The 27,279-nt window shown below is 45.9% G+C and overlaps 1 protein-coding gene across 2 annotated transcripts in view; it reads right to left on the bottom strand.

Annotated features, from left to right (window-relative positions):
• Positions 1–6,349: 6,349 nt before the first annotated feature.
• The window catches only part of MAP6 (microtubule associated protein 6), a 179,388-nt gene continuing 158,458 nt past the window's right edge, over positions 6,350–27,279 (bottom strand). Inside the window, exon 4 of one of the 2 annotated variants that reach the window (XM_073612883.1) lies at positions 6,350–6,587. In XM_073612883.1, coding sequence (XP_073468984.1) covers positions 6,518–6,587 — 70 coding nt within the window. In that variant the 3' untranslated portion in view covers positions 6,350–6,517. The remainder of the gene's footprint in view (positions 6,588–27,279) is intronic. The other variant, XM_073612882.1, reaches the window with a different exon arrangement.

The raw sequence follows: 27,279 nt of genomic DNA, 5'->3' as shown, positions 1-27,279 counted from the left end.
AGTCACAGGGGTTGGAAAATGTCATATTACACTGTGTTTCCCAAAAAACTGCCTATGCAGGTAAGGGGCTCTGTACATGAAAACCAATTGTTCAGCTTTGACTAAAATTGAATAATGCTCCTGTTGCAGGCCACTTAGCTACCTCCCAAAGCCTAGGAAAAAAAAGGAAAAACTCCAAGGGCAGTTCGTTGGGAAAGGTGTGTAGCACCCTCTAGTTAAGGAGGTGCTAGAGTGATGATTTTTCTGGCAGAGTAGGTGGCTGGTGGTTAGGCCTGTTTGTTTTCATGCAGGGCTAGGAGTGGCTCACAATAGCAGCTGGTGACTCACAGGCAGCATCACTGAGACCTCCCTCTTCTTTCTAGAGTTTGCTGGAAAGATCTAGAAAGAGAGGGGGAAAGGAGAGGTGGAGCTGCCTGGGTGGTTTGGGGAGCCCTGACCAATCCCCAATCTGGATTGGCAGGGGGCAGGCCTCCTTCAATACCTGGGGTCTGCCGAGCTGGGGAGGAGTTGTTGAGGGGAATAGCTGGAGTGAGAGAGCATGGAGGCTGTTGGAGCCCACGGGGAGCTCCCCAGTCTGGTGGGGGGGGGGTGCATCCAGGAGGAGTGACGAGATCCTGGAAGGAGAAGCACATAAGAGAGCAAGGAGAGGACAAAGGGAAAGAACACTTCTAAGAGTCTCCAGGGAGGACTACTGGTCGCAACCGGGAGGGCTGGTGAGTGAGCACAGTTGCGAGGACTGGGGAGGCACGCCCGAGAGAACTGTGAGATTGCAGTTTGAGATGGGTGCAGAACCAGAAGAGAGAACTGTGGGAAGGGCAGTGGAAAGGAGTCTTTGCAGCAATGCTGGCTGGCAGGGCATGAAGAGAGCTATCTGGGAGTGGTAGCTGAATAGAGAACAGTTAGCACCTGAACTATTTCTACACCACAGGGGCCCGAGGTCCCTGCCCGCAAAAAGGCAGTTCATTGAGGCCTGGCTGAAGTAGTGTCAGGCCTACTCATGCGGTGCTAGCTAGTCTGGAGGAGTAACAGTCTGCAGCAAGTGAAATGCTGGAGGAGAAACAGTGTACAGCAAGTGTTTGTGCTGGAGAGAAGATTGGAGCGTATATACTGGAGTGTATATAGAAGTCCCAAGCAAGTTTGCACTGAATATTCCTGGGCATCCCATAATTCCCAATTTCCCATCCAAGTTTAATCCCCTTAAATAAAAAGACAAAACAAAGCTATGGACTGTTCTATGTCTCTGAGTGAGGTGAGGGGGATGCTGACACCCAGTGGCGTCAGCAGAGGGGGCTAAGGGGGGCTGGAGCCCCGAGTGGGCTCCCAAAAAGCCCTGGGTCTCGGACATTCACAAATGTATTATTAGCCCGAGACCGAGCTGGGACCGATCTGACTCGGAGCATGGCCGAGGGACATAGCAGGTCCCGCCTTCTGGAGCCTGCAGTGCCTATGATGGACATCCCAATGGTTTGTGTGACGTCCATCATAGGTGCTGCAGGCTCCAGAAGGTGGGAATTACAATGCGGCTGTGTCACTATGAGAAGATCCCCACTCGGCGCTCGGGCGGGCAGCTCTCCTCTCCTGTCTCTGGCTGCCTGCTGTCTCCCGGGATGGGCGTGCTGGCGCTGCACACTACAGCTGAGGTGCAGGAGGAGCCGGAGGTCACGGTCACCTGAAGTCTGACGTCAAGTGTAATGGGTCAGGTAGGTCAGTGTGGGTCTGGGTCAGTGTAATGGTCAGTGTGTGTCAGGTACATAAAAATCCAAAAGAGAAAGCGCCTCATTCAGTATCAAAGATTTATTAAGATGTAAAAGCAATTAAAAACACTTACATAAAAGTAAACAGATTGCCGCTTCCATAAAGAGATGAACCCAAAGTGTGTCACGTATCCAGTTAAGTGGGGCTGATGTATACCGAGCGGACGGCCGCGGACCTCCGCTCAGAGATGCCGGCTGTGTGGGCGATAATATGGGAGAGTTACTTCCGCGTTCCAACAGGCCACGTGGATGATGACGTCACTAAGGTCATTCAGGTTCGCTGGGGACCACTACGCGTTTCTGAGCATGCGCAACGCCCGTAATGAGCATGCGCGCTCCTTTATCAAGTGTGTCTAGGGGACGCAAACCAGGAAGCTTAAATAGCTCAATGTAAAAGGCAATTACCAATCAAATAGGTTGGAATCAAAGGAAAGGGGAGGGGAAGCAATGTCTGGGAGAGTTAAAAGACTATAATGAGGGTGAATTCTTTATGAATTACGGACTTGTGTGAAAATAAATCAAAGACTCATATACAAATATATGTCATGAATTTCTAAAAGGATAAAATATTAAATAATGAATAAATAAAAAGATTATATACAGAATGCGGTCAAGAACATATAATACAATGAAAAATATATAGGTATATATGTATATAAATATAATTGAAAAATAAATGTATATATAAAAAATATATATATATAAAAAAAAATATATATATATAAAAAAATGAAAAAATGAAACAAAAAACAAAAATCAAGGATCCTTAATACTGATATTCCAAAGCATGAAAGACAGATATGATGGCTAAATGTACCATTATAATTAGTGTTTAAAAAGTTTTTTGTTGTGATAAAAAATCATTAGTTAAAATTAGTTGTTATTGGTCAGTTATTTCCCATGAAATTAATTATGTGTATACGTGTGTGCACATGTACATAAAACACATACATACACCTACACATACACACACCATTGTATACACATATACATATACTAAACCGTGTTGCTACTATGGTTAAATGAAATCAATGAATATATTCTAAATGATGGTGTTAACCTCCAATTCCTTGTTTAACCCATTAGGAGCTAAAGTGTCCAGAATAAAAATCCAAAAAGTTTCACGCTCACATAATTTGGAGAAACGTTCGGCCTCAGATAATTTCCGTGGAATAGATTCAATTACCCATACCTGTAAGCCGGCAGTGGACTGATGATGATGTTCAAGAAAATGTCTAGGGACGCTATGTTCATCACAGCCTTTTTCTATAAACCGGCGATGTTTGCCGAATCGTTGTCGCAAAGGACAAATAGTGCGTCCAACATACAATAACTTGCACGGACATGTGAGGCAGTAAACAACGTAATCTGTTGAGCGATTGTAAAAACCTTCCAATTGGTAGGTTTTATCTTTATGTTGGAAACTGCGTTGGCCATGTTTTATAAAGGCACAGGTTTTACACAAGGCCTTATTACATCTATACATGCCAGTAAGTGGGATAAGACAAGGAACATTCTCAGGTTTGGTAGTTTTGAATCTGCTTGGTGCTAATTTGTTTTTTAGCGTTGGGGCCCTTCTATAAGTGACCTTTGGTTTATCGCCAAGGTCATTCTTAAGGAGGGGATCCTGTTTAAGGATTTTCCAATGTTTTTGGAATATAGATTCCATCTTTCTATACTTGTTGTGGTATCTGGTAATGAAGCGGACAGTACCGTATTCAGTCTGTTTAGAAATTTTTTGTTGTTTATTTCCAGAGAGATAAGTGGCCTGTGCTTGGTCAACAAGTGTTTCAGGAAACCCCTTTTCCAGAAATTTATTTTTAAGGTGAATACTCTGGGTAATATAGTCGGACTCCCTACTGCAGTTTTTTCTCAATCTACAGTATTGACCCTTTGGTATGTTATTTACCCACTGTGGGTGATGACAACTGTTAAAATGTAGGTAGGAATTTCCCGCTGTAGGTTTTGTATAATTGCGAGAAAGGATGGCACTGTGGTCGTGAAATAGTTCTAGATCCAAGAAGGGAAGGCTCACCTTGCTGTGTTCAGATGTGAATGACAAACCAAGATCATTGGCATTACAATGGGAAACAAAACTCTCTATAGAGGATGGTGGACCATCCCAGATGACAATAATGTCATCTATAAATCTGCCAAAGAAAACAATATATCGAGAAAAGGGATTATTATTCCATATGTGCTTTTCCTCCCACAGGCCCATGGTCAGATTGGCATAGGAGGGGGCAAAATTTGTACCCATAGCTGTACCATGGGTCTGTAGGTAGAACTCATCATTAAAATGGAAATAATTATGGTTTAAACAAAATAAAGTAGCTTCAGAAATTAAGACGGCTTGTTTGCCATTAATGAAGGGATCAAGGGACAGGAAATGTTCTACTGCCATTAGGCCTGTCTGGTGATTGGAAGGTTTTTACAATTGCTCAACAGATTACGTTGTTTACTGCCTCACATGTCCGTGCAAGTTATTGTATGTTGGACGCACTATTTGTCCTTTGCGACAACGATTCGGCAAACATCGCCGGTTTATAGAAAAAGGCTGTGATGAACATAGCGTCCCTAGACATTTTCTTGAACATCATCATCAGTCCACTGCCGGCTTACAGGTATGGGTAATTGAATCTATTCCACGGAAATTATCTGAGGCCGAACGTTTCTCCAAATTATGTGAGCGTGAAACTTTTTGGATTTTTATTCTGGACACTTTAGCTCCTAATGGGTTAAACGAGGAATTGGAGGTTAACACCATCATTTAGAATATATTCATTGATTTCATTTAACCATAGTAGCAACACGGTTTAGTATATGTATATGTGTATACAATGGTGTGTGTATGTGTAGGTGTATGTATGTGTTTTATGTACATGTGCACACACGTATACACATAATTAATTTCATGGGAAATAACTGACCAATAACAACTAATTTTAACTAATGATTTTTTATCACAACAAAAAAACTTTTTAAACACTAATTATAATGGTACATTTAGCCATCATATCTGTCTTTCATGCTTTGGAATATCAGTATTAAGGATCCTTGATTTTTGTTTTTTGTTTCATTTTTTCATTTTTTTATATATATATATATTTTTTTATATATATATATTTTTTATATATACATTTATTTTTCAATTATATTTATATACATATATACCTATATATTTTTCATTGTATTATATGTTCTTGACCGCATTCTGTATATAATCTTTTTATTTATTCATTATTTAATATTTTATCCTTTTAGAAATTCATGACATATATTTGTATATGAGTCTTTGATTTATTTTCACACAAGTCCGTAATTCATAAAGAATTCACCCTCATTATAGTCTTTTAACTCTCCCAGACATTGCTTCCCCTCCCCTTTCCTTTGATTCCAACCTATTTGATTGGTAATTGCCTTTTACATTGAGCTATTTAAGCTTCCTGGTTTGCGTCCCCTAGACACACTTGATAAAGGAGCGCGCATGCTCATTACGGGCGTTGCGCATGCTCAGAAACGCGTAGTGGTCCCCAGCGAACCTGAATGACCTTAGTGACGTCATCATCCACGTGGCCTGTTGGAACGCGGAAGTAACTCTCCCATATTATCGCCCACACAGCCGGCATCTCTGAGCGGAGGTCCGCGGCCGTCCGCTCGGTATACATCAGCCCCACTTAACTGGATACGTGACACACTTTGGGTTCATCTCTTTATGGAAGCGGCAATCTGTTTACTTTTATGTAAGTGTTTTTAATTGCTTTTACATCTTAATAAATCTTTGATACTGAATGAGGCGCTTTCTCTTTTGGATTTTTATGTACGTATGGAGAGCTGACTTCACTCTACAGGAAGCTGCCCTTGGTATCACAGCTGCATAGACTTCCCTGGCTCCCACATTTACCCTTATTACGGATCATCTACACATCATAGACTTTTTCCCTCTATGGATTATTATTGTTTTTATTTATAGAGAGAGTGATCCATCCATACATCTTGGACCTATTTTTCTGTTATATCCTCTGACTTTAGCGCTGTTACATTATCATTTAGTGTGTGTCAGGTAGGTCAGTGTCTGTCAGTGTAAAGATCAGTGTGTGTCAGGTAGTTTAGTGTGGGTCAGTGTAATGATCAGTGTGTGTCAGGTAGGTCAGTTTATAGTGGTCAGCATTGATGGGCACTCGTAAGCCAGGGAGCAACCAGCAGGATCAAAAGTAATAAAACTATGTTACAGAGAGAACTCACATAAACAAAAACTGCTGCATTAATGCTACAGACAGTGTGCAGCATACAGTATATGTATTTATTTATTTTTTGCCTATATTTCCAATTATAAGTAAGTATAGTCACCAGAATGGCCCAGTGCAGGGTGGAACAACGCATAGAATTTTATAAAATTACATGTTTTTCTTTACCCAGCATCTGTAATTCCAGTAGGACTGATCACATAACTGATATCATGAATTGTTTTTCCCTCAGACACAGTAATCGTACAATCGTCTCACACTTGTGGTTTCTCTGTTCTGCTCTTTCTGTGGTGAATACATTACCGTCATTCCTAGTAATTATAATTAACGTCATTCACACCTTTTTTTTTTTTTCATTTTTACTTTATTGCAGCAGGATTCAGTGAGTAATAGAAAGCAGCAGGTACATAGAAAACTACATAGTGTTTGTATAATTCTCAAAACATTGAATATCTCATGCAGAATATACTAGGGTCCCAATTGGCACTTCCAGAAGATCCGGGATCCTTCCTAAAATCAAAAGGTTCCATTCTGATCTGCAGTCTGAGGCTCCAACTGTGACTCATTGTCGCTTTTCACTGGATTCCTAAAAGTACAGAACATTGTCATTTCAATTTGTCAAATTTATTCATCCATGTTTTAAAGCAGACCTGTAGGAAAAGCACTATGTGAAGTATCTTACCCAGGGCTTTTTTTCTCAGAGAATAGGCGCAAGAACCCACCCTCCCCAGTCAACTCCCCACCCCCAACCCCATCTCCTCACACCCCCCCAACCCCACCCCACCCCTATTCCCGCCCACAATACCGCCATTTCTCGGGAAAGAGAAGTAAAGTGCTCTTTATCTTCTCCCCCCCTGTGCACAGCTCACCTCCTCATTCACAGGTCACCTTCTCTTACCTCATCCACAGCTCACCCCCCCCCACAGGTCACCTTCTCTTCCCTCGTCCACAGCTCACCCCCCCCACAGCTTACCCTACCCCCCCCCCACAGGTCACCTTCTCTTCCCTCGTCCACAGCTCACCCCCCCCCCCCACAGCTTACCCTACCCCCCCCCACAGGTCACCTTCTCTTCCCTCATCCACAGCTCACCTCCCCATCCACAATTCACCTTCTCTTACCTCATCCACAGCTCACCCACTCACAGCTCACCTTCTCTTCCCTCTCCACAGCTCACCCTCCACAAGTCACCTTATCTTCCCCCATCACAGCTCACCCTACCCCCCCTCCACAGCTCACCCCCCCCACAGGTCACCTTCTCTTCCCTCGTCCACAGCTTACCCCCCCACAGCTCACCCTACCCCCCTCCATAGGTCACCTTCTCTTCCCTCGTCCACAGCTTACCTCCCCATCCACAGGTCACCTTCTCTCACCTTGTCCACAGCTCACCCCCCCCCCCCCCCACAGGTCACCTTCTCTTCCCTCGTACACAGCTCACCCTACCCCCCCCTCCACAGCTCACCCTCCACAGATCACCTTATCTTCCTCCCTCCACAGCTCACCCCTCCACAGGTCACCTTCTCTTCCTCCCTCCACAGCTCACCCCTCCACAGGTCACCTTCTCTTCTCTTGTCCACAGCTCACCCCCTCCCCCACAGCTCACCCTACCCACCTCCATGGATCACCCCCCCACAGGTCACCTTCTCTTCCCTCGTCCACAGCTCACCCTACCCCCCTCCACAGCTCACCCAACCCCCCTCCACAGCTCACCCTACCCCCCTCCACTGCTCACCCTCCACAGGTCACCTTCTCTTCCCTCGTCCACAGCTCACCCTACCCCCCTCCACAGCTCACCCTACCCCCCCCTCCACAGCTCACCATACCCCCATCCACAGCTCACCCCCCACAGGTCACCTTCTCTTCCCTCCTCCACAGCTCACCCCCCCCCACGCACAGGTTACCTTCTCTCGTCAGTTCACCCCCCCTCCACAGCTCACCCCCCCCACAGGTTACATTCTCTTCTCTCGTCCACAGTTCACCCCCCCAACAGCTCACCTTCTCCCCCCCTTTCCACAGTTCACCCCCCCATCCACAGCCAGCTCACCCTGTCTGCCCCCACATTTCACATTAGCATGTGTAGCCACCTCACCCCATCCACAATTCCCCTTTTAATCTCTGTCAACATGTCACCTCTGCACACCCCCCATCCACAGTTTACACCCCCAGTCCACAATCACCTATGCACCCCCATCCACAGCTTATCCCCCCTTCCCCTCTACATTTCACTTCTGCACCCCTATCTACAGCTCACTCCAATCCACAGCTCTAACCCTCTACAACCCCTCATCTTACCCTCTGCACCCCAAGCCCCCCCAGCACTCTTAACCCTGTACAAATTCTCCTACCCACAACTCTCACTTTGCACAATCTACCCCCCCCAGCTTTGACCTCTGACCTTTGCAGAACATCCACAACTTTACAGCCTCTACTCTCACAGCCCCCCCCCCCCACAGCTCACCCCCCACAGGTCTCTTCCCTAGTCCACAGCTCAACTCCCCATCCACAGGTCACCCTCTTTTACCTCATCCACAGCTCACCCCCCCACAGGTCACCTTCTCTTTCCCCATCACAGCTCACCCTACCCCCCCTCCACAGCTCACCCTCCACAGGTCACCTTATCTTCCCCCATCACAGCTCACCCTACCCCCCCTCCACAGCTCACCCCCCCCCACAGGTCATCTACTCTTCCCTCGTCCACAGCTTACCCCCCCACAGCTCACCCTACCCCCCCTCCACAGGTCACCTTCTCTTCCCTCGTCCACAGCTTACCTCCCCATCCACAGGTCACCTTCTCTCACCTTGTCCACAGCTCACCCCCCCACAGGTCACCTTCTCTTCCCTCATACACAGCTCACCCTACCCCCCTCCACAGCTCACCCTCCACAGGTCACCTTATCTTCCTCCCTCCACTGCTCACCCCTCCACAGGTCACCTTCTCTTCTCTACCCCACAGCTCACCCTACTCCCCTTCACGGATCACCCCCCCCACAGGTCACCTTCTCTTCCCTCGTCCACAGCTCACCCTACCCCCCTCCACAGAGCTCACCCTACCCCCCCCTCCACAGCTCACCATACCCCCTCTACAGCTCACCCCCCACAGGTCACCTTCTCTTTCCTTGTCCACAGCTCACCCCCCCACGCACAGGTTACCTTCTCTCGTCAGTTCACCCCCCCTCCACAGCTCACCCCCCCACAGCTTACCTTCTCTTCTCTCGCCCACAGTTCACCCCCCAACAGCTCACCTCCCGCCCCCCTTTCCACAGTTCACCCCCCCCATCCACAGCCAGCTCACCCTGTCTGCCCCCACATTTCACATTAGCATGTGTAGCCACCTCCCCCCATCCACAATTTCCCTTTTAATCTCTGTCACCATGTCACCTCTGCACACCCCCCATCCACAGCTTACACCCCCAGTCCACAATCACCTCTGCACCCCCATCCACAGCTTATCCCCCCCTCCCCTCCACATTTCACTTCTGCACCCCTATCTACACCTCACTCCAATCCACAGCTCTAACCCTCTACAACCCCTCATCTTACACCTCTGCACCCCAAGCCCCCCCCCAGCACTCTTAACCCTGTACAAATTCTCCTGCCCACAACTCTCACTTTGCACAATCTAAACCCCCCAGCGTTGACCTCTGACCTTTGCAGAACATCCACAACTTCACAGTCTCTACTCTCACAGCCCCCCCCCACAGCTCACCCCCCCACAGGTCTCTTCCCTAGTCCACAGCTCAACTCCCCATCCACAGGTCACCCTCTTTTACCTCATCCACAGCTCACCCCCCACAGGTCACCTTCTCTTCCCTCATACACAGCGCACCCTACCCCCCTCCACAGCTCACCCTACACAGGTCACCTTATCTTCCTCCCTCCACTGCTCACCCCTCCACAGGTCACCTTCTCTTCTCTCCCCCACAGCTCACCCTACTCCCCTTCATGGATCACCCCCCCCACAGGTCACCTTCTCTTCCCTCGTCCACAGCTCACCCTACCCCCCTCCACAGAGCTCACCCTACCCCCCTCCACAGCTCACCATACCCCCCTCTACAGCTCACCCCCCACAGGTCACCTTCTCTTTCCTTGTCCACAGCTCACCCCCCCACGCACAGGTTACCTTCTCTCGTCAGTTCACCCCCCCTCCACAGCTCACCCCCCCCACAGGTTACCTTCTCTTCTCTCGCCCACAGTTCACCCCCCCAACAGCTCACCTCCCCCCCCCTTTCCACAGTTCACCCCCCCATCCACAGCCAGCTCACCCTGTCTGCCCCCACATTTCACATTAGCATGTGTAGCCGCCTCCCCCCATCCACAATTTCCCTTTTAATCTCTGTCAGCATGTCACCTCTGCACACCCCCCATCCACAGCTTACACCCCCAGTCCACAATCACCTCTGCACCCCCATCCACAGCTTATCCCCCCCTCCCCTCCACATTTAACTTCTGCACCCCTATCTACACCTCACTCCAATCCACAGCTCTAACCCTCTACAACCCCTCATCTTACACCTCTGCACCCCAAGCCCCCCCCCAGCACTCTTAACCCTGTACAAATTCTCCTGCCCACAACTCTCACTTTGCACAATCTAACCCCCCCCCCCAGCTTTGACCTCTGACCTTTGCAGAACATCCACAACTTCACAGTCTCTACTCTCTGCTCAACCAGCCCCCCTTCTCCCCCTTTCTCTCCACAGCTCTCTCACCTGCATTGCTATTAGAGCAGTGCAGCAGACTTCCGTTCTGTTCTGTTAGATCTGTGTAGCACAGAACGGAGGAGGAGTCTCAGAACGCTTCACTCGGCTTTGTGCTACACAGATCTGACAGACAGGAGGCGGATATAGCTGCCTCTGGAATCCCCCATTAATGCCGATGGTTGCGTTGTGTGCACTCGGTCCCAGGGCACCGATCAGTCAGCTGTGGGGCACATGCCCTGGATGCCAGTGTTCTATTGAGAAATGCCCTCCGTCGAAAAATGCCCCCGATGGGGTTTGCGCATGCGCAGTACTAATCATTACTCCAGCTGATATGTTGACCAGCTGGCGTGACATCAACACAGCGCATGCGCAGATCGTCTGAGGCATTTTTCGCCAGGAGACAGTATTTGACGATGTTGTAAAAAAAGTTTGACCCATGCAAGTGGTTGCATATGATGGGGCACAAGTGGCTGCATTTGATGGGCACAGTGAGGCTGCAATTGATGGAGAGGGTGCAGCTCTATGTTTTTCCTCAACCTCCCATACACCCACACACAGTGCTATTATGCATGGGCCCGCCCCCCTTCTCCAGAGCAGGCTAGGGGCATGTTGGGGGCGGGGCAGGGATGGAGGCGGTGCTGCCGATGATGTAATTAAGCAACTCACACTGCCTCCGCCCCCACGCTCAAGTCTAATTTTTCTCACCTGAAAATAACGCCTGCACTTGCGCGGCATAGCCGTGGTGAAGTCGCACATGCGCAGTGGAGCCGCGCGATCAGCTGTTTCGTGACGTAGCCTCACCGGAAGTGACGCGGTTCGAGGTTCTGCATGGGTCGAGCTTTTTTTTTAAAACAACTCCCAGTATTCAAAGCTATGTAAACAGCAGAAGGAGATTGTACTTGTCAGATGCTGCCTCGCTGTTGGGGCGGGTTTTCTGTGTGCTGAAGGGCGTTTTTTTTTCTGTATTACAGGACGGCTTTGGTGTGTTGCAGGGCGGGTTTTGCCTGCGTCTAAGGGCGGGTTGCAACACACACAAAACCCGCCCTTAAACACACCCACAACCCGCCCTGCAACAGCAAGGCTCAATCTGACAACTACGTTCCTCCGCTGTTTGCATAGCGTCGGATAATGCGCCTGACGATCTGCGCATGCGTGTTCGGTTGATGTCACTCCAGCTGATCAACATATAAGCTGGAGTGACGTTTAGTACTGCGCATGTGCAGACCGATCAAAGGCATTTTTCAACGGAGGGCATTTCTCGATAGAACACCGGCGCTAGCACACAGAAGCTGGTGGAGGAAGTGAATTGTATAGAAAACTTCCTCTACAAGCTTCTGTTTTATGTGACAGGCTGCAGAGGAGAGGGCTGCCTGAGGTGGCGGAACTGCCTTCCAACACATTCCGGCAGAAAAAAAAGCCCTGGTCTTACCTGTAATTCTCTTTTGATCCAGACAACTTAGCCATGCTACAAGGATCAGGCCAGGTGGTAAAGTGCTTCACAGAGTATGTACGCAAGGTTACTGTAGACTGAGTCATTTTTTCGTCTCCCTCTTTTATATTTTTTTTATGATCACTTTTATTGTACCAGTTTTTGATACCTGACCTATTATCAATAAACCACCTGGTTTGACCTGCACTATCTGGAGTCCTCCTTCCCTTTTTCCTCCATATGTTTATCCTTTGGAGCCCATGAAGAAGCGCCTTGGGAGACCACCGTTTGGTTTGCAGAGTACCGGTGCGATCCACGAACCGAGAGTCGGGGACACCACATCGGACCCGTCTGACCTCCCAGCGTTCAGTACCTGATCCATACCATATAGGATCTTGAGCCTGTAAGACCCATTTGTCGTATGACACTCTGGGTCCACCACAGTTGGTAAGAGTATTTATTTACCTTCGAAGTGTTATTGAAAATGACTACAGACAAGCAGCTCACTATTCCTATGTGATTGGAAACATCTTCACGGGAAAAACCCACGCCTTCACATTTTTTTGGACTATTGCTTTTTGTTTCATACATTCACTGTGTTGAGCACAGCGTATTTTCGTTTTTGTTTTGCTATGGTATATTTGCACATTATATTTTGTTTTAGCTGTACCACATCCAGGGTACACAAAAATATTATTAGCGCCACACTGTCACTGCAGACACCTAACTGACACTTTTTGGGGACCAGCGACACTAATACAGTGATCAGTGCTAAAAAATATGCACTATCACTGTACTTATGACACTGGCTGGGAAGGGATTAACATCAGGGGCGATCAAAGGGTTAACTGTGTGCCTAGCCTGTGTTTTCTCACTGTGTGGGAGGTGCTTTTACTAGGGGAAGGCATTGATCCATATTCCTGCCTTGCAGAAATACAGGATCAAAACCTTCCCTTGTGACGGAACGGCAATCTGCCTTGTTTCTGCCTGTGTAATGAATGATTGGTGCACCAGTGCACAAAGCAAGGTACCTAAAGACATGAACGAGTAAGTTTGGGGTGGAGGAACTTGACTGGCCTGCACAGAGTCCTGAGCTTAACCCGATAGAACACCTTTGGCATGAATTAGAGCCTTGCTTTGTGCACTGGTGAGCACTCATGTTGGAACAGGAAGGGACCATCCCCAAACTGTTCCCACAAAGTTGGGAGCATGAAATTGTCCAAAATGTCTTGGCATGCTGATGCCTTAAGATTTCCCTTCACTGAAACGAAGGGGCCAAGCCCAACCCCTGAAAAACAACACCACACCATAATGCCCCCTCCACCAAATGATTTGGACCAGTGCACAAAGCAACGTCCATAAAGACATGGATGAGCGAGTTTAAGGTGGAAAAAATGAACTAGCCTGCCCTCAACCCAATAGAACACCTTTGGAATTAATTAGAACAGAGACTGTGAGCCAGGTCTTCTCGTCCAACATCAGTGCCTGACCTCACAAATGCGCTTCTGGAAGAATGGTCAAACATTCCAATAGACACACTCCTAAACCCTGTGGACAGCCTTTCTAGATAAGTTGAAGCTGTTGAACTTGCAAAGGGTGGGCCAACTCGATATGGAACCCTACGGACTACAACTGGGATGCCATTGAGTAGAGGGTGAACATCACTGACCACCAATGACACGGAGAGGAACTCCACTTACCCCAATGCCTTTAGGGGTGGAAAAACACCTTTGACCACAAATGCCTTTAGAGATGAGGGTAAGAACACTACTGACCGCCATTGCCTTTAGAGGAAGGGAACATTACTGACCACCAATGCTTTTGGGCTTGAGAGACCACTGACCATTGACTAACAATGCTTTTGAGGGAGAGGGGTAAAAACACCACTGACCACTTTAGGGGGTTGGGGGAACTGCACTAACCACTAATACATGTAAGGGGTGAATGGCACCACAGTGCACCAAAGCATATAGCGCATGTTAGTGCAACATTCTAGTGTGAATAACTCTCACTGACCCCCAATGTCTGGGAAGGGTGGAAGTGAGGTTAATCTACTGACCTCCAGTGCTTTGAGAAGAGGGATTCTTCCTTCCACTAATTCAGATGCTGGGGAAGGGGGGTTCTTCCACTCACTGACAATGACGACAGGAAGTTTTTTTATCCCTGCCAAGGCCTTTGTTTTTCTTCCCCCAATGACTGCCAACGTCATGACACTTATGCTACATACTCCTGACTTTTGCACCCTGTTTCTTGTGCTATGTGTTCTAGTCCTGATCCCTGCATGCTAAGATTTATTGTACGTTACACACTACCGACTATTGCATATTTTGTGATTTATGTTATATATAGTATCTCACAAAAGTGAGTACACCCCTCACATTTTTGTAAATATTTTATTATATATTTTCATGTGAAGAAATGACACTTTGCTACAATGTAAAGTAGTGAGTGTACAGCTTGTATAACTGTAAATTTGCTGTCCCCTCAAAATAACTCAACACACAGCCATTAATGTCTAAATCGCTGGCAACAAAAGTGAGTACACCCCTAAGTGAAAATGTCCAAATTGGGTCCAATTAGCCATTTTCCCTCCCCGGTGTCATGTGATTCATTAGTGTTACAAGGTATCAGGTGTGAATGGGGAGCAGGTGTGTTAAATGTGGTGTTATCACTCTCACTCTCTCATACTGGTCACTAGACGTTCAACATGGCACCTCATGGCAAAGAACTCTCTGAGGATCTGAAAAAAAAGAATTGTTGCTCTACATAAAGATGGCCTAGGCTATAAGAAGATTGCCAAGAACTTGAAACTGAGCTGCAGCACGGTGGCCAAGACCATACAGCGGTTTAACAGGACAGGTTCCACTCAGAACAGGCCTCGCCATGGTCGACCAAAGAAGTTGAGTGCACGTGCTCAGCATCATATCCAGAGGTTGTCTTTGGGAAATAGACATATGAGTGCTGCCAGCATTGCTGCAGAGGTTTAAGGGGTGGGGGGCAGCCTGTCAGTGCTCAGACCATACGATGCACACTGCATCAAATTGGTCTGCATGGCTGTCGTCCCAGAAGGAAGGCTCTTCTAAAGATGATGCACAAGAAAGCCTGCAAACAGTTTGCTGAAGACAAGCAGACTAAGGACATGGATTACTGGAACCATGTCCTGTGGTCTGATGAGACCAAGATAAACTTATTTGGTTCAGATGGTGTGAAGTGTGTGTGGCGGCAACCAGATGAGGAGTGCAAAGACAAGTGTGTCTTGCCTACAGTCAAGCATGGTGGTGGGAGTGTCATGGTCCTGGGCTGTATGAGTGCTGCTGGCACTGGGTTGCTACAGTTCATTGAGGGAACCATGAATGTACTGTGACATACTGGAGCAGAGCATGATCCCCTCCCTTCAGAGACTGGGCCGCAGGGCAGTATTCCAACATAACGACCCCAAACACACCTCCAAGATGACCACTGCCTTGCTAAAGAAGATGAGGGTAAAGGTAATGGGCTGGCCAACCATGTCTCCAGACCTAAACCCTATTGAGCATCTGTGGGGCATCCTCAAATGGAAGGTGGAAGAGCGCAAGGTCTCTAACATCCAGCAGCTCCGTGATGTCATCATGGAGGAGTGGAAGAGGACTCCAGTGGCAACCTGTGAAGCTCTGGTGACCTCCATACCCAAGAGGGTTAAGGCAGTGCTGGAAAATAATGGTGGCCACACAAAATATTGACATTTTGGGCCCAATTTGGACATTTTCACTTAGGGGTGTACTCACTTTTGTTACCAGTGGTTTAGACAATAATGGCTGTGTGTTGTTATTTTGAGGGGACAGCAAATTTACACTGTTATATAGGGATGAGCTTGATACAGTGAATATTATGGGGCATTTGCGGGTAATTCGCAGTGCATTGATGTCTGATGATTGGCCAAAGAATGCACCTGACCTGCATGCTTTAGCCAATCACAGCGCGCTCTGCTGCAAGAGCCATAACTGGCCAAGGGCAGGGTGCCTTTGGCCAATCATGGCTCGGGGGACTCAGTCCACGCCCCACACTATATAAGGCTGCTTACATAACGTCCGTATATAGTATGTGACTGTGGACGGAGATAGATTGAGCTAGATTAAGCAGGCAGGTTAATTGGTTAGTAGCAGTGTATTTTATTTATATATATATATATATATATATATATATATATATATATATATATATATACACACTCTGCATTTAGTGTAGACTAGATATTCAAGTTTAGACTCTATAACTCTATATTCAGTCGGTGCAGGCAGTCTAGTGTATATAACACAGTGTATTGAAGTGGTTAAAATTAAATAAAAAAATGGCATGGGGTCCCCCCAAAATCCATACCACACCCTTATCCGAGCAAGCAGATATGGCAGGCCAGGAAGGGAGGGGGCGAGCGTCCCCCCAAACTATACCAGGCCACTTGGCCTCAACAAGGGCCTCATCCCCACAACCCTTGCCCGGTGGTTGTGGGGGTCTGCGGGCGGGGAGCTTATCGGAATCTGGAAGATTAACAAGAGGGCCCCCAGATCCCGGCCTCCCCCTATGTGAATGGGTATGGGGTAAATTGTCAAAAAAGTAAAAAGGACAGGAGACGGTTTTTGACAATTCCTTTATTTAGAAAAAAAAAGAAAGAAAAAAAAGTGTCCCGTGATGTCCATCCATCTTTAATCACAGTGCCTGGACCCGTAAAATAGAAAAAAAAAAAAGATGGGAGGCGTCCCGCCGACTGCTGTCTCTTGGCTGTGACAGCTGTTATATAGGCAAGGGCGGGGCCACCCAGTGAAGTAACCGGGTGACCCTGCCCCTTCTAACATCATGTGACGTCAGAAGCACCCTCCCCATGTTGCGGGCAAACGGCCTGGTATGCTTCAGGAGGGGGGGGGGGGCTTGCTCGTTCCTCCCATTTCCTGGCCTGCCATGGCTGCTTGTTTGAATAAGTGTCTGGTAGGGATTTTGGGTTGCCCCTACATCATTGTTTTTTGTTTTTTTTTAATTTTGGCACCGATTTTTTTATTGATTTTTATCTATATTGATACGTTACAGCAATTTTGAATAAAGTTATCTCCTTTGGAAATGTTATTTTGCTGCGGCACAGTAAGACACATGAGAAAGATTGCACCACTTTACAGGCAGACTAAAGGGACCCCCAGGCAGGATCTTTAACCACTTGCCGCCCGGTCCATAGCAGATGAAGGCTGGGCGGTGGTTCCGTTATCCTGACTGGGCGTCATATGACGTCCAGCAGGATAACATGCCGCCGCGCGCCTGCGCGCATCGCGGCGATCGGTGGAGCGGTGTGTCAGTCTGACACACCGCTCCACCGATCTTGGTAAAGAGTGCCCATCAGTGCCGCTGTATCAGTGCCCGTCAGTGCAGCCATATCAGTGCCCGTCATTGAAGAAGAAAACGTACTTATTTCCAAAAACAGAAACAAAGGAAAACTTGTTTTTTTTCAAAATGTTCGGTCTTTTTTTTTTTTTGTTGCGCAAAAAATAAAAACCGCAGAGGTGATCAAATACCACCAAAAGAAAGCTCTATTTGTGGGAACGAAATGATAAAAAAATTGATTGAGTACAGTGTAGCATGACCGCGCAATTGTCATTCAAATTGTGACAGCGCTGAAAGCTGAAAATTGGCCTGGGCGGGAAGGTGTCTAAGTGCCTGGTATTGAAGTGGTTAAAGGAATGTTTCATTTTTAATGTTTCACTTTAAGCATTATTAAAATCACTGCTCCTAAAAAAAAACGGTAGTTTTAAAAACTTTTGAATTGAAGCGCCTGCAGCACTGACACCCCAAAGATAGAGGGCTTTGTTTCAACATACATTTCTCATAATGTGCTAGTATGTGGTGCTTACTAGCACATTATGATATTGCCTTGCAGGAGAAAACTTTTTTTCACAAGACTTTACTACTGCTTTAATCTGGGTCAGAAACCTCAAAAAACAGTGAGAGACAGTCAACTTCCTTTTTCAGGAGATCAGTAACAGCAGTCTTCATAGTGTAGTATTTTTTATGCAGATCACGTTCACTTATATTTCAAAAATATTATAATATATGCTATTTTCTCAATGTTCATGCATAAAAGATGTGTCTTTCATTTCCCATTAGGAAGGTTCAATTTGATATGTGAGTGTATAGTGATAATACTAAATAAAGATGTCAGATTTTTATGTAAAATAGGTAATCAATGTTTATAAAATTCTGAGATGATTACCGTGATTGTGTCTTACAGGATTCAAAGTGAGAATAACAGACAAAGATGAAGAAGGAATCTGAGAACATTACTGTAACTTTGGGTTTCCATTTAAAACCTTCAGATGAACCCGAACTGCTCGAGATTTGTGAAACTTCTTAATACTGTGGTAGTTAGAATGTATTTCCCACGGCCATTATGAGTCAGAAGGTGCCACCTTTACTTTACCTTCTGCCCACTGCAAAAAAGGCACCAACTTGTTTTTAATCGGAAAAAAATACCAACTGATTTCCTACTGATAACACTGGTAACAGATCCTATTTTACCAGCCTGCTAGGAAAAATATTAGCCAAGTCAGTCAATTCAATTAGAAATACTATACAACTACATGCGTACAAAATGCAGGGCTCAGGGTTCTGCCTGCTTGCTGAAAGGGGCAAGATAAAGACCAACAGGTGGTTTCTGGCAGGCTAAATTACTCACTGGCTTCTTATATACCTTGAATGGACCAAGGTATATACCTCAATATCATACTGTAGTTCCTTGTCCCATAGTGGGTATGGACCCTCACTAAAGGTACATATGTCAAATATCTCAGTAGGTTAAACGAGTCTGGGTATTTGCTGTGGGTTCAGATTCAGGTCAGTGGGCCCCCCCCCCCCCCTGGATTCTGGAAGCTTCTGGAAGATTCCAGAACTTAGTGGCAAGAGGTTTGGAAAGAGACACCTGAATATTCTCTGCCAATCCCAGGGCAAGCATGGCCCAGAAGGTGGGGAGCTGGCCCTTAAATATTGGAGGGCCTGGGCAGGGGGTAGTAGTTGTCGGGTGGAAGATGGAGTGTTGGGGCGGGAGTCGTGTGGCATGGGAGGAGACCCCTAGGCTGGGGGACTCTGTCTCCAGGCTGGAGCTGAGGAAGGAAGGAGAGAAAGCTGTAGAGAGGGACCTTCACCAGCCTTCAGTCTCATCCAGGAGACACCCTGTCTAGCATTGGAAGACCTGTACAGCAGGGTGCCTGAACAGCAGTCTTAACCAAGGCAGCAAGATTCAATGGACAGTGTGAGCACCTATGCCCGATCATCCCCACTGCCAATAAGGGAGAAGGCTGCCTAGTGCAACATTTATCAAGCTTTCATTGAGACAGTCTCGTAGCTAACCTAAATCCCTTGCTCTGGAAAACTTTTCAATGCAGCCAGATGGGCTGGTATTTTGCTGGGACATAGAACTCCTGTAAGTTTGGGACTTTGAGAGTTTCACCAAGGGGACATAGAGCTCCTGAAAGTGGAACCTTGCTACTGATCCATTAGAGACTGACATTATTCCAGAGGGAGTACAGTCCAGGATTTGTTTTATTCTGTACATAGAGAAGATGTTTGTCCTCAAGTTGTTCTACCAAGTTCAAGTTTGGCATTCCATAATCCCTCATCCCTATCCAAGTTGATTTCCCTCAATAAAACAACAAAAACAAGCTGGACTGGTTACTGACTCTGGATGGACGTTGGAAAATGCATGTTGCCTGGTTGTGCAGAAATAGGGGGACCCAAAATCCAGCTGCTCTCTGGAGGATAACGCTACAGTAGTATGATCAGAGAGAAGTGGGGTTGAGAGACACCTTCCCCTAATTCTTGGACTCCCAGGTTTCTCTTCTTTACAACTTTCTTATTTCCAACTCATTACTTACCTTCTCCTCCAATAACCTTTAAAATATCTCATACAAAGGTGAACATGATTTCATAAACAATGCTTGGCTTCCATCACTCTGGATAGGGAACTTAAACTTATTTTTCTCATTTGCTGGAAAGTTGAGGAACATATCATTTCCACTTTGCAAAATGTTCCCAATGGCAAAAATGGGAACTCCTTTCATCCCTATAGCTTGCGTATCTTCATGTACACTGGCTAGATCTATGCAGGGTTCGAGATTTGCAGCCGCTATATGCTGACCTTGAGGTAAGAACCTTACCTTTTGATCCATGAAAATTTTATTTTGCAAACTGTTCCTATTATTAAAGTTTGAACACTTACTGTAGCAGGACGGCCCTTCAGTGTGAAATCATGTACCTGTACGTGATTTTCGATCGTCGGGTCTAGGGCACGCGCCCCCGGCGACCTGGTCCTGCTGTGATTGCAAAAAAATCCGTAAAAATCCGTAAAAATTCCGGATCTGAAGAGGTTAAAAATGTTTTCCTGGGATATCAATTCTGTAACATTGGGAGGAAGGTTCCTGTCATTCATCCACCTCTCGTCCATTCGCAGAATAGAGTTCATTCACAAATTCTTTCTGTGAAAACAATAAAATTACTTTTCTGAATGGAGGAGAGGATGAAAAGGGGCGGATGGTCATCGGAAGTTCTTAGGTTAAAGCTGAGTAGGAAGGTAACCTCTGCAATGCTGGACATGTGATGTAGTGAAGAGGATAAGTTATCATTGCTGAGAATATATCTACAGTAAGCATAGGTGTGCGCAGCCTATTGTATTGGGTTATGCAAACACACATGTGTGCGTATATATTTTATATATATATATATTGTGGTAGTGAGGTACCCCACCAGTGTATGAATACAGGATTTTCAACCAGGCAGGTTGAGGGGCTCCAGTGTATTTGCTTGTTTGAGAGGTAACTGGCTTTTCAGTTTCTTCATTATTTACTAAAGTCCACCTTGGGACCTGGAGCCCAGGGATTTCTTAGAGATCCGGGTGGGATGAAATCCCCAGTCCTAGGTCCGGGTTTTGAGACTCACCGGCACACCGATTGTTCAGGTGTGTGTGGGCCTGATAGTAGAGTCAGGACCAGGGTACTGGGCTCCCCCCTCCTAAGGAGTCCAGGCTTGCAAGGGAGAACCCAGAGAGTGCAGGTGTGCACTGAAGTATCCAGAGAGTGCAGGCTGCATGGTGAAAGCCAGAGACCCGAGTCGGAGGTCGCTGACAGTAGTCAGGAGAGCTCCCTGTGGGAGCCTGAGCAGTGTTGCGTCTGCTGCTGAAGAGAGCCAGGTGGCTTGGTATTTTTGTTTGCAATGCTGCATGTGTAAGCCAGGAGACTGAATATCCTTTTATTTGTTGCTGGCGGTGAAAACCCCCTGCGAGGGAAACCACCTTTGCTGGAACCTTGTTTGATTTTCTTTAATAAAAGTGGACCAAAAAGAACATGAACCAAACATATATAAAATGTTATGCCTATTACCATAGCCCCCAACTGTCCCTGATTTGGAGGGACTGTCCCTGATTTGGAACAAAGTCCCTCTGTCCCTCATTTCCCCCTCATTTGTCCCTCATTTTGGTCTGATCTATATAGTTGTATATAAAATGCACTTTTTCTCTTTCAGAAAGTGTTTCCCAGCGCTAAACCTTTCATCCAGTTTCTAAGTTGCTGCATTTGTAAATTTCAAAAGCCAATATAAAGGAATAGTAGTGGTAAAAAAAAAAAAGCACTTGTAGGTTTAACTAATCTTTTTTTAGTATAATTCTCCTCTAAGGAGGCGTGGCAGGGGGTGTGTCCTATGACTACATATTTTTGTTATTAGGTGTCCCTCGTTCCCATCTCAAAGAGTTGGGAGGTATGCTATTACAACGGGAAACCAACTCTCTCAGTGTAATCTGTGGGATTCTTTTCCCTGCTGCTTGCTATGGGAGCACTCATGCGTGTTCGCTCCCTAGCCCCACCCCCTGCTCCCTCGTCACTGGCTGTGGCTGACAGCAGGAGAGCCTGTATCTGAACCAATGGAGAGGGGGGGGGGGGGGGCCGAGAGAGCCTTGGCTCTTGCGCACATCGCTGGATTGAGATCGGGGTCAGGCATGTATTTCGGGCAGGGGTCTCAAACTGGTGGCCCTACTGTACAGCTGTTGCGAAAAACTACAAATTCCATGAGGCATTGCAAGGCTGACAGTTACAAGCATGACTCCCACAGGACTTGTAGTTTTGCAACAGCTGGAGGAGCGCCAGTTTGAGACCCCTGATTTAGGGGGAGCAGCATGCAGAAGTTTTTTTTTTACCTTAATGCATAAAATGCAATCTTCTGCCTTTACCACTACTTTAAAATTTTCGGCAGCCTTTACTGTAATATGTATACCATCGGCGAATGTGTTTTTGTTGTAGCGACACAGCAAGCCTTGTGGTGGATAATGCAGAAGTCAAAGCACATCCTCCCTTCCTTGTTATGCACAGAGCCAGTATAATAGAAGTGACCTACTTTCCCAGAAGGCTTTGCTGCTCGCCTGAAATGACCCCCGAGCCTGTAAACAGCTCCGAATTATCATACGCTTCATTCATATAGAAAGGGTGCATTAATATCAGCCTGATACAGAACGGAATGTCCAATATTTATAGGAGTATTTGGAGCGCTCCTAATTAGAAAGATAACCGTTCATTAGCGGGCCCTTCAGGTTAAATTGCTGCGCAAGTGCAACAGCTCAGATAGATGTTCAGGTAATGAACGACATAGAAACAGTACAATATATTGAGAGCAAAGACCTCAACCAAAAAATGTGTTTATTGGAGTGGGACGAGTTAACCCTTAGTTATTTTTTTGAGTCATTTTTTTTTTTTTTTTTGCACACCTTTAAAATTTACTTCTTAGGCCTTAAAGGGGTTGTAAACCCTCACCGTTTTTCAACTTAAAGCGGAGTTCCACTCAAAAATGGAACTTCCGCTTTAAGGGAAGTGACCCCCTGAGATTCCACATTTGGCATGTCATTTTTTTTGGGGGGGGGGGGGGGTTGGTACACTCCTTTTAGAGGGTCCCAGCTCCCACTTCCTCCCGGCGCACTGCGGCACCTCTTCCTCCCTCCCTCTCGGCAATCATCTGGGACACGTCACAGGTACCAGATGATTGCCCGGTCAGTCACGGCGCGTCTCCACAGTTACAATGCCGGCACCGCAGAGAGGAGGGGGAGAGGAGCGGGGCTTCGTGTGATCGCATCGCTGGACCCTGGGACAGGTAAGTGTCCGATTATTAAAATTCAGCAGCTGCAGTATTTGTATCTGCTGTCTTTTAATTCTTTTTTTTTTTAAAGCAGAACTCCACTTTAATGCATTCTATGCATTAGGGTGAAAAACCTACTTTACTGCAGCCTCCCTTATACTTACCTGATCCCGGAAATGCGCACGACGGGAACGAGCACACCAGCTCCGGCCGGTGTCTCGTGTTCTGATTGGATAGATTGATAGATTGATAGCAGCACAGCCATTGGCTCCCACTGCTGTCAATCAAATCCAATGACGGGGGGCGGGGCCGAGTCCTACATTCTGCGTCTATGGATCGCGCCCGCAAGGTACCCCCCCCCCCCCCCCCCGGGAGAGCACTTCTCCTAGGGGGTTATACTATACAAGGAGGAGCCGCAAGGGGACCCCAGAAGAGGATGATCGGGGCCACTCTGTGCAAAACGAACTGCACAGTGGAGGTAAGTATGACATGTTTGTTTTTTTAAAAAAAAAACAAAAACAAAGCCTTACAATCACTTTAACCCCTTCATGCCTAAACCTTTTTCTGATATTTGTTGCTTTCAAGTTAAAATCTGTATTTTTTGCTAGAAAATTACTTAGAGCCCCCAAACTATATATATATATATATATATATATATATATATATATATATATATATATATATATATATATAAAATATTATTTTTATTATTTTTTAAGCAGGAACCCTAGAGAAAAAAATGCCAATCGTTGCAATATTTTTTGTCACACTGTATTTGTGAAAGGGGTCTTTCAAATACAATTTTATTTTTGGAAGAAATAAACTTTCATAAATTAAAAAAAAAAACGAAACAAAAAAGTTAGCCGAGTTTTTTTGGATAATGTGAAAGATGTTGTTGCCGAGTAAATAGATACCTAACATGTCATGCTTTAAAAATTGCGCACACTCATGGAATGGCAACAAATTAAAGTAATTAAAAATCTCCGTAGGCGAGGCTTTAAAAATGTCTACAGGTTAACAGTTTAGAGTTACAGAGGAGGTCTTGCACTAGAATTATTGCTATCGCACCAACGATCACGTCGATACCTCACATGTGTGGTTTGAACACTGTTTACATTTGCAGGCGCGACTTACGTATACGTTCGCTTCTGTGCACAAGCACAGAGGGATGGGGTGCTTTAATTTTTTGTCTTATTTTTTTTTTTTTTTTTTCACTGTCCCTTAAATTTTTTTTTTTTTTCATCACTTTTATGTAATGTAAATATCCCTTGTGACAGTAATAGGTAGTGAAGTGACAGGTACTCTTTATGGAGGGATCTGAGGTCTATAAGACGCCAAATGACTCCTTTGCACATAAAAGCATTCAAAATGCCACATTTGGCCGTTTTGAATACTGTAATTTTTTTAAAACTGTGGTGCCTTTAAGGCTTCTATAAACAGGATGTGATGTCATGACATTGCTTCCGGGTTACTAGATCTGTGACCCGATCAAAGCTGATTTTGGCTTTGTTCAGGTTTCTGGCCAGCCGACGGACATGCCAGCTGGTCACTCGGGCCTCCCGGTGGGATGGGAGAGCCCGGGCGAGCCACGGAAAGCGTCAGGAGGAGGGGGGGGGGGGGGCGTCTCCTCCCGCTACTTCTAATAACAGCCAAGTGACTGATTAGCCGCATCGGTTGTTATTACAAGAAAGCTGTCCGTTGGCGCTAAAAAACAGTACCGGCAGCTGCAGGCATCAACTAGGTACAACCCCTTGAAGCCGAATGCCGCATATTTGCTTTGTGTCGGCATCAGTGGGTTAAGATTAGTTAAAACCCCGCAAATATTATTTAATTTCTGAATGTGGAGGCCCTGGAGAATAAAATGGTGGTAGTTGCAAATTTTTTATGTCACATGATATTTGGACAACTGCCACTCTTGGCTGCTTCTCTGATGAATGCTCTCCTTGCCCGGCCTGTCAGTTTAGGTGGACGGCCATGTCTTGGTAGGTTTTACTCTTTCCATTTTTGGATGATGGATTGAACAGTGCTCTGTGAGATGTTCAAAGCTTGGGATATTTGTTTTTTATAACCTAACCCTGCTTTAAACTTCTCCACAACTTTATCCCTGACCTGTCTGATGTGTTCCTTGGCCTTCATGATGCTGTTTGTTCACTAAGGTTCTCTAACAAACATCTGAGGGCTTCACAGAACAGCTGTATTTATACTGAGAATAAATTACACACAGGTGGACTCTATTTACTAATTAGGTGACTTCTGAAGGCAATTGGTTCCACTAGATTTTAGTTTATTTATTTGTAAAAAAAAAAATTGAAAACCATTTATCATTTTCCTTCCACTTCACAATTATGTGCCACTTTGTGTTGGTCTATCACATAAAATCCCAATAAAATACATTCGTTTATAACAAAAACATACGTTTTGGTTGTAACATGACAAAATGTGGAAAATTGCACTGTATATGGCGTTTTTGTACGCTAAAATTAACTTTAGTGTATTTTCACTGAAATCTTGTGGTTGATAAACTGTGCAAATATCATGTGACCTAAAAAATTGGAATTACCACCATTTTCTTCTTTAGTGTGTCTGCTTTCAGAAAATATATAATGTTTGGGGGTCTTAAAGTGATATTAAAGGTTTTCCTTTTTTTTTCTTTTTCTTTCTAAATAACAAACGTCTCGTACTTACCTGCACTGTGTAATGGTTTTGCACAGAGCTGCCCCGATCCTCTTCTTCTCGGGTCCCTTGTTGGTGCTACTGACCCCTCCCTCCGGCCGAGTGCCCCCAGAGCAAGCAGCTTGAAATGGGGGCACCCAAGCAAGCTTGTTCCCAAGCCATGGCTCTGTGTGTCCATTCACACACAATGCATCACCTTGGCCCCACCCCCTCTCTGTCATCATGGGCTCACTGCCTGTTTTTGACAGCAGCGGGAGCCAATGAGGAGGGAGAGTCCCCGAAGAGCAGAGGCTCTCTTGCACATCACTGGATCATGATGGGGATCAGGTGAGATTTAGGGGGTCTGCTGCACATAAGAGGGTTTTTACCTTAGAATGCATAGAAGGCATGAAGGTAAAAAACCTTGAGCCTTTAGAACCACCTGCTGTCTGTATAACTTACTTATACGGTGGCAAGGTGGCACTGGTACACCGGATCACGTACCTAGTACATGATCCCACATTTCTGGGTCTGGGGCACACATGTGCGCCACCGGCGACCCGCTGTGATTATACACAGCGGGAGCTGACCTGTGGATACCATGGACTCGATGTCCGCCGGCACCCACCGATCATCCAGCGCAGAAGCAGAACGGCAGTCGGTCTATGTAAACAAGGCAGATCGCCGTTCTGTCAGTAGGGAAGGTATGGATCCTGTGTATCCTGCAAAGCAGGGACATGGATACATGCGTTCCTCTAGTAAAAGCATCCCCCGCAGTACACAAACACACTAGCTAGACACACAGTTAACCCTTTGATTGCCCCTGATGTTTAACCCCTTCCCTGCCAGTGTCATTAGTACAGTAACAGTGCATTTTTTTTTTAGCACTGATCACTGTAATAATGTCAGTGGTCCCCAAAAAAGTGTCAGTTAGGTGTTTGATTTGTCCGCCGCAATGTTGCAGTCCCGCAAAAAATCACTGATCGCGGCCATTACTAGTAAAATAAATAAATAAAAATGCCATAAAAATATCACATAGTCTGTAGACGCGATCAATATACTCTTATTGGGATCATTTTTTTTTACCAAAAATATGTAGCGGAATACATATTGCCCCAAATTGATTAAGAAATTGTTTTTTTTTATATTTTTTTTTTTTTATTAGATATGTTTTATAGCAGAAAGTAAAAAATATTGTTTTTTTTTTTGTTTCAAAATTGTTGGTCTTTTTATTTTTGTTTATAGCGCAAAAAATAAAAACCGCAGAGGTGATCAAATACCACCAAAAGAAGGCTTTATTTGTGGGGAAAAAAGGACATACATTTTAGTTGGATACAGCAATCGTACGACCGCGTAATAGTTAAAATAACACAGTGCC

This window comes from Aquarana catesbeiana, linkage group LG02 (genome assembly GCF_042186555.1).
Source record: "Aquarana catesbeiana isolate 2022-GZ linkage group LG02, ASM4218655v1, whole genome shotgun sequence".
Classification (NCBI taxonomy): domain Eukaryota; kingdom Metazoa; phylum Chordata; class Amphibia; order Anura; family Ranidae; genus Aquarana; species Aquarana catesbeiana.
This window is presented reverse-complemented; position numbering and strand designations above follow the sequence as displayed.